The following is an 11198-nucleotide window of genomic DNA, read 5'->3' on the forward strand; positions in this document are numbered from 1 at the left end:
CTCCATTTATTCCCATACTATTTTTTTCTGTCGCTTTTTGTCGTGCGTCCATTTGAATCACATTACATCAAAATTGCCTTAACATTGAATGGCATTCGCAACTGTTATGGTCTCATAACATGGACATTTGTATTGTTTCAAACTGAAATAAATGATAATCTTAAGATACCCTTACTCCAGACTAAATAGTGTTTTATTGCCAATCAAGAATTGCCATTGAGTTCTTGCTAATCGAAAGCAGGTGACAGCGGAGATGGCGTGAGGCGCTCTTTCCACAATACCTCGCTGATGACTCTAGCCTGCTCTACATGCAAAACTGAAAACATTCTTTGCACAAAATGTCACAAAATAGGCAGAAACAGGGACCCGAGTGGAAAAATCCTGGTAAGCATGTTTTAGAAAATTGCGCCAGAGGACAGTGTGTGATTATAAGCTTATGTTCGGTGTCAGGACGTCCCCAGATGGAACAGGATGCTCCCCACAGCTTTCTGCACAGAGGCAGAGTACCAGACATTCCCCTGAGGCTTATCATGTTCTCTATATTTCCTATATCAGAGATTTTTGGCAGGTGACCCCGCATTGAGGTCAGAAAATTCCTGAGATCTCATTTGGCATTTACGTAACGTTTTAACATCTAAAACAGATGAAAACTGTGCGTCTCTCATATCGCACTGATGTTTACTGTATGAGAAAGTCCAAAAACAAGCTTTTGTTCCTCCGGGGGCCAGAAATCAGGCTGCGTTTGTGAGCTACTCGATGATTTTTGTGGGACACAGAGGTCACAGCGGTCTGTGTGCAGCACGATAAAGAGAATTGATGGTAGTTTTTCATTACACAATCAAGTTGACATATTATGACATATCGTTTTAACTTCATCAGGGATTTTTCCAGAGACTCCATTTTGTATCAGGGGTCTGCAAGAGGTCCAAAGTGTTCAAAGTGTACAATCTGGCCAATAATGTTTCATGGACTTTTATTCTTCTGCTGATTTACTGACATGTATTTCAACAGATATCAGAAGTTGCTTATGTTCAACTAAAAGTTATGGATGCTCAAAGAAGGGACAGAGTTCAGCTACAGAACAGCTGGTAGGGATTCAGTGTCTTGCTCAAGGACACTTCAGCAGGGTGGACGTCCCATTAAATTAAATTACTTTGGAATGCAAATGGCAAGAATTGAATGAAACGGCTAGACGTACAACTGCCAACATAACCAGTGGATACTATAACATCTAGCAATCATAATGAGCATGCACAATCCAGCGAGCATGTAAAGAATCCCACAGGTCAAAAGGTTTCACATTGGGTTTATTCAAATAGCTGCTGTGAAAGTTTAGCGTTGGATGATAATCCAGTCTCATGGAAGTTAATATAACTTACTGCAACAGAGGGCAATGGGAAGAAGTTACAAACATAGCATCAACAGTAGAAAATATTCAAATGTGGAAGGTTATTTTTGTCCATTTTACAATACAAAAATGATTGAAAACGTCATTTTTTTTTACAAAATAAAGGTCTCACAGGCATCACAGATATTGCAAGGCACTGACTACTTTAGCACCCATATCTGTGTGGCATGATGTGCCCTACACACACTAAATGCCTACACACTGTTTGCTAGAGCCACTTTGACAGTCTGGATCTCCGAGATGTGAGAAGACTTCTGGATGATGCGGCTGGTGAGGGCGGGTCCCGTGGCGCAGCTCTGCCCCGCGGCGCAGATCTTGCCTACGATGGTGGTCCTCGTCATGCCGGCGGGCCCTCTGGCGCAGCTCTGCCCCTGGGCCAGGTTGGTCAGAGCCACGGCGGCGTGGATCTCCCTCCAGCCTTGGTCGTCTCTTCTCTGCTGGCCTCTGTCCTGCTGCTGGTCACTGCGGATCAGACCATGAACCAAATAAACCTGGATAGAATCGATTTGAAGTACAATCTGGGGAATCCACAGCAGAAATTGTCTATTTGCTTAGCTATCTCCTCAGGCAGTGTAACTATGGATTAACGAGGGATGGTGTTTCAATTTCAAGGACAACCGCCAAGAGAGATTATAGTATTGCTTTTCAAGCTGATGGGAGTTGAGAAGTGCAAACAGCTGATTTGATTGCAGATGGAGCAATAAATAATTGCACTTACTTGTCACATTTAGTTGAGGCATAGTCCACTGTGTCTGCAAGAGAGGAGAAAAACACTCAGTTTGCCATGAATAACATCATCAGGTGGCTTGTTGGTGCTGAAATAACATTTACAGGCATAACAGAACATTTACATTACATTCAATACCTGCATTGTGTTAGTGAGAGATAGTATTAATGTATGAATGTTTTGCTTTTCAGTTTGTGCCAACAGTGTGTGTGTGCATATGCTTGCTTGCATGTGTGTGTGTGGATATGTGTGCGTGGGAATGTGATGGCATGTATGCATGCATGGGTGTGGCCATAAGTGTGGGTGTTCGCATGTGTGTCTGTGCATGCAAGTGTGTGTGTACATCTGCACGCATATACAGTATGTGTTTGTCTATGTGTGTGTGTGTGTGTGTGTGTGTGAGAGCCTTTATGTATGTCTCTCTGGGTGTGTTTCACGCTGCCAGAGAGGCTTAACTCAGCGAAGTGCTCCGGTCTGGCCGCGCTTAGCTGCTCACGCCAAAACAAATGCACTTATGTTCCTCTTGTGCTTTCTGAGACGGAAAAATACGATATCTGCGTCGTGTCATGAAGGCAGACGCCGTGTGTTCAGATCTCCAGAGCGCCGCTCGCACCCATAAAGTTAGTTATACTGCATGTCATTCCTCCACCTCTACTTCTCGAGTCCCATGCATCACAGCCATGCGAATGAACACTATCCCACTGGATCCGCAGAAAGAGGAATGGCTGTCACTGCTAATCTTATCAGTCCCCAGCTGATCTCTTCCTCTCACAATGCCTGTTGTTGAAAAGAACTTCCAACTCTTAGAATAGAACTAAGGAGCAGGAAAAATAGGAGTTATGAGTAATTTATGTTGATTGCACAGTGTGTGTTCGCGGTCTCTTGCTTTATGTTATTTTATGAACGTTTATGCGACCGTGTGCATAATGTGTAGAACATATTTTCCATTTCGATTTTGGAATATTGCCTCTGTTTTTTTTTCCCTCGGCCGAGCAGATTGAGGCTGGTCAAGAGCTATTTTTCTTCAGGGAGCAATAGAGAGGGGAAATTAGAGGCCAAGATCTGCTGCGCGCAAAACGCTGCCTTCCAGTGCTAACGGCCTGAAACGTCCCCGGCCGTCTCTGATTTCTCTTGCCAGGCCCGGGCCAAGAGCAACTACACGTTGATAGTAAATCATTTGGCCCGTTTTCGCTTTTTGCTACCGAACGTCCCCGAGCATTTCTTCTCTTTAGCCGTAGCACGATTAGCCAAGAAAGCACTTCCTCTGGTGTATTTATTACCAGGGGGAAAAAATCCATTTGTTTTACCTCTGGCAAGTCTCAAACTGCAGCAAAAATCTTCCGATGGCTTAATGAAGCTGCTGCTGCTTCTTTGATGATGTGCTATACTGAGCTGTGCAGTCATAACTTCATATCAGAACTTACCTCTAACCGTCCCTATTTTAGAAAAAATAAGGAGGATTTAGCTTTCTATTACTATCATAAATCCTGTCTCATGTCACCTTCCCACATTGCAAGAGCCTCTGTAAGAGCTGATTAAAAGCCTCGGTTGTCCTGCTGTGTGTTCACATTCCCTCATGTCCCGGCGGGGATGACTTTGAGTCACCCTCACCAGGGTGCGTCATCGCGATCCGCACTGGAAAACAACTTGAGCAAAAATCCTGGACCCGACTCATTTCCTCCACGCGGACAAGCCCTTTTTACGCGTCTAGGGCATCTGAAAGCGGGAGACTTCTCCGCTCAGCATGTATGTTTTCATTCGAAACAATGAAAAGCGGAAAAACCCAGCGAGGTACGTGTCAAGATCAGTTTTTCTTCGCTCCGCTCTCCAATAAAACACGATTCCAGTCACATTTATGGGTCTCCAGCCTTTTCAAGGGAAATCCTGGACCCGATGCGAGGACCACATCTTATGGTCTCGACATACTTCGCTGTCACATTCGCATTCCTGTCCGGTGCGTGGTAACATGTACTGTACGAGCGCGTGCGCTTCTCCAGTGGGCTTTTACTGCCAGTGGGATTCGGACCGACGTGGTTTAAAGCGTCCTCGCAAGACGCTCCATATAGTGGCACCACTGATTAGTCCGTCTCCTCAGCTGTAGTGACTGCTTTAGCCCTCTCCCGGGCCGAGCAGAGACGTGTTAATGGTGTTAGTGCTTGTCATGGATCTGGCAGCTTGACTTTCCACTTCACCTCCGCAGAGGAACCATACTGGGTTACAAACACCCATAATGTGACCAGTGGGGATGCATTAAAATGTTGCGCAAACATTTCAGCAGCACTGGTGTGTGTGTGTGTGTGTGTGTGTGTGTGTGTGTGTGTGTTGACACCAAGAAACTCCCCAGAATGCCCCAAAAGAAATATAATTTTGAAGTAAAGGCATATTTATAAAACAGTGAAGTACTTGATAAAGTCTTGCATTGACATTGGTTTGTTCATAGAACCACTGTTTATCATTTGAATCATATTTTTCTAGCTGTAAAAACAAGGGAATGCATTTTAGAAGGTATACCATTTCATTGGTTCTGTATTGCTTTAAATGAGTTAGTCTGTACAGATTATGAATTATCACCACTTGTTCTTTTTGTTTTAACTGAGCCTTCGCTAAAGTTGCAAAATAGCAAAAAATTAACTTAATTTTGAGGGTTAACTTCTAACTTATGAGCCGTGTTATTCAGTAGAAGTGCAGTCAGTTGCTGTCACAGCTCTAATCGAATGAAGAAGCTGATTTATTTTCAATAGGGAAGTGACACTTGGGAGTAGCGTATAGCTCCAAAGCACACAAGACCCAAATGAAGCACACCTGCAGCCTCCAGCATGGCGGGGGAAAGCAAAGCGGTTATTAGCAGGCCTGCTCTGCCTTGTCTCACAGTGGATGTCAGTGACAGCTGTGACAGTGGCTCTAACAGCGCTCCTCAGCGCTTTACTGACAGGCTACTCCACTTCTACTATTTGGCAGAGGCGTCCACTTCTCACCCTGGGAAGAATAAAGTCTCAGACATTCTGTAATTGTCCTTGAGACAGACTGGACATTTCCACCATGGCGAGAGGCTGAAGCGGAACAAATGGCACATTCTAGTATATGGAAATCATATTTGCGGTGCGCAGAGGCGGCCAGCTCCAGCCCTATCCAATTTTTAAAATGAGGGATTTCAGCGTCTGCATGAGTCTTATTAGTAATGTTTGTAAAGGCTTTGGCTCCCGTACCTTAGCGGATTTGAGGCTTGTCAACGTAACTTAAGCTGCCGTGTTCCCTATAGGTCTGAAAGGGCACCCAGGTGTCAAAACTCCAGTCCAACTCTGCAGTAACTTTATAATTGAATCTTGGTAAGCTTCTGACTGTCAGTGGAATGCCAGAGATTTATGAATGTCAGGGACCACAGAGGAGCCATGTGGAAGTTGCTGTGCGTTCTGTTCTCCTTTTACTGTACACAGCGGTATGTTCAAATTGAACAAAGGGGATTCTGGGTAGTTAAAGTGTCATTTTCCCTCACATTAAGCATAAATCTGTAGTTAACAAGGAAGATGTTTTTAATCATTTCTGCTAACAGGGGGTGCTATCTCCTCTCAGTTTGCCCCCTGACTATGCATTATATTTAATGGCTTCGTGATATTATGCATGATGATTGTTGGCATGATATGATGTTGTACATTACCGAGTGTAGGTATACATTTTTATATACATTATTAATATGCACTGTATTACTCATTCATTTTCCTGTTTCCAGGTACACCTAATATTCCCTGACTATTAAATATTGAAATATTTTGTTAAGATAACTAAATAAGTTCAAAATGACAAAAATTATACAGCTTTGTTTTTCATCATTTTTATTAGTAAAAAAAAGTTTTCCTTTTTTTATGATAGGCTTTTTTTCATTGCAGTTTCATTCTAAAAAAGTTGTGCCAGCTTGAATCTTTTTTTTTTTTGCACACCTACTTTTGATACTGTTATGGCATTTAATATTTTATGGCAAAATATTGTATGGCATGATATTTAATGGCACTGACTACCATCTGCCACTAAAAGAAAAAAAAAATAATCAAAAAATCAAATCAACTTTCAGCCTATTGCTTTAACGTGTGATAATGTGATTTTAAAGGAGAACCACATAAACCTCCTGTCTCTGGGAAATCAATCAAGGGAACCATCATGATCCTGGACAGAAAGAGAAAAAACCGCCATCTCTCACCCATGTGGTAGACAAAGTTGTTCTCCGTCTCAGAGGAGGAGGCAGGAGAGACGGCGTCCTCGTCGCAGTCGTTGGAGCTGAACGACTCCGAGTGGCTCCTCCTCTTGTGGGGCGCGGCCACGCCGTCCGACGTCGCCATCATGTGCCGCAGCGTGTCGTTCAGGTAGCGGTTCAGTAAGCTGCTCTTGTACTTGGACGGCGGCGAGGCGCTGTCGTCGCTGTTGGCCGAGTCGGCCATGGCGAGGACGCCGCCCTGTTTCTGGAGCACGGCCTTATGGGAAGACGACCTGCCGAAGTCTGACTGACTGATGGGAGTCTGTAAGGGACACTCCTCATCTGCAACAATGTACAAGAACAACAACAAATGCGATGACTAAGAGGGAGCAAACATGGCTAAATACAAACATAAACCATTTCAAGTGATTCACATGAATATATATGATGCTATAAAACTATGCTATCTACTAGAGCGATAAAATAGTGAATAACAGACATATAATACACTATCTAGGCCTGATGTGGCCCTCACCGTCTGAGTTGGTGTCATCGCTGCACACGCTCAGCCTCTCGGCGTTGCCCTGGATGTATTTATTGTAGAGTTTGATCCTCAGCGCCCAGCTCAGGTCCGGCTGCCTCACCGTGTTCTTCAGCCTCCGCCGGGCGTTGGCGAACCAGTTGGAGACCTGCACACACACCACTGCTTTTAGGACGGTGGCCATAGTATTCATGCTTCCAGGTACGGACCAGTCGGCCGATCATTCACTTCCATCCCTCCATCACTCTCCCACACGAGCTCACCTCACCTGCACCAGTGTCATGTGCGAGCCCAGGGCCAGCAGGACCTTCTCGGTCTTGGTGGGGTAGGGGTTGTCCCGGTGTTTGTACAGCCAGTGTTTCAGCGGCCGGGCCATGTCCTGCAGCACCTGCCGCTTGTGGCGAACTTTGACCCCACCCAGACGAGACCTGGAGGAGTCACAAGGCATCTGGCGTTAACTGGCTCCACCCACAATCCTCTCTGTTAGGGCCTCTTGTTGCCGTGATTGTTTGGCATTGATACAAGTGGTATCAAACATGTGCTGGATCATTTCTGTCTAACAGCTTTCTGTAGTATCAGGGATTTTGGTGTCTGCACATTGTATGAATAGATAGAGGCAGCATGCAATTGATTTGTTGTGGTAAAAATTGTTCTTGCCATTTAAAAACTGGTTTACAGCATCAAATCCACTTGATTAATAGCCAAAACATTAGTTATTAGCAATAGCCTATTATTGTTTTAATTCCTTCTTGTTGTTCCTTATTGTTTTATGCCTTTTGACCTCTCCTGCACATTAACTATACCAATCTTTCCCCCTTTATACCAATGCAAAAATCTGAAATCAAAATCAAGCTATTCATCTGTCTGTATTGCTACATGTAAACGCAGAGCTATAACATTTCTATAACATGTCATAATGTGAGGTTAAAACATTATGTTAGCTATTATTTTATATTATTTCAAATCTTTAGGTATAACTGCAAAAATACACAGGTTTAAAAGTAATGCAAAATATGACAACTTATTTCAGTGGCAATCATGCCATCAAAACAACTGCCACATATTTCCAACATCAGACAAAGGGGGCGTACCCATATCTTCTGTACTTGATAGGAGAGCTGCTTTCAGTCGCCTCCTGGCACTGCAGCAAGTCTGCGCTCTGCCCATCTGTTAGACTGGTTTGAGTTATCTCTACACAGTCCAGTCTGCTCCTCTCCTCCGCTCTCCTGTTGTCCTCCAAATGAAGGAGAGTATCAGACTTCATCACAGCTACTTTGTTCATTCTCAGATTATCCCAATCAACAGGTGCATCAGCAGACATCCAGATGTAAACGGATGCAGTACGTTCCCATCCTTTCTGTCATATACTTGATAAAAGAGGAATTCAAAAGACCTTGGGGGGGAAAAAAAGAAGTTCTCCTTGCTCTCGGTCAAAAGTCTCCAAGCCTCAGTGACTGACCGGACAGATGATGCCAGCCTCGCAGTTCCCCAATGAGAGAATTATGTGTGCAAAATAAGAGAATGTTGTCTGGTTTAGCTGCGCTGCTGTGAGGAGAGTTCAAATAACCTGCTCCTCCGCTGCCTATTGGCTCCCTCAGCGTCCAATCGCTTCTCAGGACGGCTCAGGGAAGAAAAGCTCTGCTGAGCGGCAGTGCCAGTAGCACACCATGTTTTGAAGAATGTATCATATGTAAAGAATATCAGCAGATGTGGTCATCAAATTTACTATTGAGATTTTGTCTGGTGTGTGTGTGTGTGTGTGTGTGTGTGTGTGTGGGTGGGGGGGGGGAGCGTGCAGCCCATATTAAGCAGTCTGACATGCCCTCATATTTTCTTCATGAGGCATACGACTCTCGTGGAGCTTGTGGTTTCACCAAAAGTCGTGTCAGCAAATAATAATATATGTTTTACCAGGGGATTCTGGAAATTTACGGGTGTAATTACATGGTGCTTAATAACCAGCAAAACCGCCGAACTGCGCTTTGTGTTCGGCAGCGAATCCTGCTGAGTTCAAATGGATTTGAGGACAAATTGGCCCGTAATGAAGTCAACACAAACAATGGAAAAATGAAATTGATCTTTGCCTCATCTCATCCTTGGCCAGTGTGTGTGTGTGCGTGTGTGAGGATGGAGTGTGTGTCAGATGCGTGCGTGGAGTGAGGATAATCCAAAGATAATGCACATATTTGTCAGTGTTTGTCTCCGTTTCAGCGGAGCACTTAGTAACAAGGCTTAGGAACAATGATGAAAACTGGGTCTGACAGAAGCTTTAGCTTCGTCATTAGTATAACTGTAGGCTATGACAACATGCAGGCACCCGGCCCGGGACAGAGCCTGATAGTCCAACTTTAGCTGTCAACCGCATGTGTTCGTCCTCTCTGCATGCAAACATCCTCCCAAAACAAAAAAAAACTATAATGACTGCTGTGAATCCTGTGTCTCAAAAACATCAAATTATATTATTTTTAGTATAACCTATATCTTATGTAATGTGATTGCCACGACTTTACAAACCTGCCTGTGTTCAGCACAGTTAGAGACTAAAATCTAAGCAGCACTTGTTCAGCACAGACTGGTAGATATATTAAAGCACTCCACAACTCTTATCCCTGTTCATAATTCACCCATATCAGTAGGGAGGTTGAGTTTCAATGGTTTCAAAGCTGAAAAACACATGGAGCAGCAGCATCCCCGTTAGGTGCAGTAAATTCCACGCTCACATTCCACAGCGGCGGTCAGAGAATGCTACATGGGATCACAGGCCATTTAGTCCTGTCCCTCTGTGATGTGTTTACCGGCTCAACTGTTGATATTAGGTGGGAACGCACCTACATTCAGCAGCCTGGAGACCTGTAGAAAAACACTGTGAAGGGACATATATTTTGCCTTGTTTGGATAGCTTGGCGCTGATGTGGGTATCTGTCTGAGGGTGTGTGTGTGTGTGTGTGTGTGTGTGTGTGTGTGTGTGTGTGTGTGTGTGTGTGTGTGTTCCAGGTTCACAAACCCCAGGTCTATCCAAAGAGCCAAACAACTAGCAAAAGTCTGTTTTTTGTATCCTCAAATGTCCCTAAACTGTGTTGACCCTCTGCAAGATTTGAATCTTATGTAAATTCTAATTTAATTCAGTGGATTAGAACATTCAAAATGTGTGTGTGTGTGTGTGTGTATTTGAGTGGTTTGGTTTTTTCTTACTGTTTGTTTGCAGGGGGATTTTCCTACTCACATGCCTCTATTAATAAGATGGGAATACCTCCTATTCTGTAATGAAATTTCATTTTTATTAAAGATGGAGCTTCCCTCCTGTTTTCAAGAAGCATAATTAACCACCATATACTTTGAGCATGTGTTATACAGTTGTGGTAGTTTATAAGTTATGAACATCGCATGCCGACACAAAGATATTGTTCGACATCAGCCGTATTTATTTTCAAGTTCCTCGAACAGACAGTTACATGATTGAGCCAAATTAACCGAGACCAATTGACATCATACTTCTGCGTAATGTTTGAAGTGGGAGCTGCAGCGAACATAAAACGGGGGGTTTTCATTGGATCGCTCCGGTGTCTTTAATGGCATCGTTATGATCTCAGAGGGTGCCTGCAGATTCTCAGCGGTGTGATGAAATTATACTGCCATGCTTGGCTGAGGTCGGGCTTCAAACCTGGCACAGGCGGCGGGCAGAGCTTTGAGTGTTGCCCCGACAGCCTGCTTATTACACTTGGTGACCGGGATGCATGTATACACACACCGATGGCCGCCTCTCCATCAGCACCCAAAGACAAAGCAACACTCCGCCATCTTCCCGCCATCGTCGACTGTGTTTGACGTCGACGCCAAAGTAAATAAATACTTCATTCGGCCTCTGACTCGATGGTGCGCTCCACCGATTTGCTCATTGCCCCCTGCCTAATCCGCTATGACGAGGCTCACCCTGCCTTTACAGTAGGATTTTATGCTCGCTCGTAACTCTCCCTCTCTCGGTACGTCCGCGCGTAAGGCCCAAATCCCCCAGAAGCCCATTACCTTCCCTCCACATCACGCTGCTCTCCCTTCCTCCCAAACACGGCATGATGGACACATTAACACTCCTTCACACCCAATTGACCGCGGCGTCCGAAAAGGGGAAGGAAACCCCCCGAATGTGGAGGAATGCAGCCATTAAATACAATTAGCTCCGATCGCTCCGGGTGAAATCTGCACTGTGCGTCTCATGGTTTAGAAGCAGCTGTGATAGTCAAATATGAGTGTTTGCTAATGGAGTGGCACTAATGGCGAGTTGCTGCCAATTATTCTGAATTCCTTCAATAATGGTATTGTACAGCACAGCTTTAAGTAA

The 11198-nt window shown here is 44.4% G+C and overlaps 1 protein-coding gene across 1 annotated transcript; it reads right to left on the bottom strand.

Moving 5' to 3' along the window:
* Positions 1-1425: 1425 nt before the first annotated feature.
* On the bottom strand, positions 1426-8126 carry LOC139926805 (homeobox protein Mohawk-like). Its single transcript, XM_071918645.2, has 6 exons — positions 7954-8126; positions 7131-7290; positions 6857-7010; positions 6328-6663; positions 2127-2160; positions 1426-1870 (listed from the first exon to the last, which is right to left on the bottom strand). The coding sequence occupies exons 1-6, from the start codon at positions 8124-8126 to the stop codon at positions 1603-1605; spliced, it is 1125 nt and encodes a 374-aa protein (XP_071774746.1). The 3' UTR covers positions 1426-1602.
* Between the last annotated feature and the right edge of the window lie 3072 nt (positions 8127-11198).

The sequence above is a fragment of the Centroberyx gerrardi genome, chromosome 13 (assembly GCF_048128805.1).
Source record: "Centroberyx gerrardi isolate f3 chromosome 13, fCenGer3.hap1.cur.20231027, whole genome shotgun sequence".
NCBI lineage: Eukaryota > Metazoa > Chordata > Actinopteri > Beryciformes > Berycidae > Centroberyx > Centroberyx gerrardi.

Excerpts from the sequence above, each read along its gene's own strand:
- LOC139926805 (XM_071918645.2), bottom strand. The coding sequence starts at position 8,126 with ATGAAGTCTGATACTCTCCTTCATTTGGAGGACAACAGGAGAGCGGAG. Across the intron at positions 6,664-6,856 it reads CGATGACACCAACTCAGACG|ATGAGGAGTGTCCCTTACAG; the intron begins GTGAGGGCCACA and ends ACATTGTTGCAG. Across the intron at positions 1,871-2,126 it reads GCCTCAACTAAATGTGACAA|TGACCAGCAGCAGGACAGAG; the intron begins GTAAGTGCAATT and ends TCTGATCCGCAG.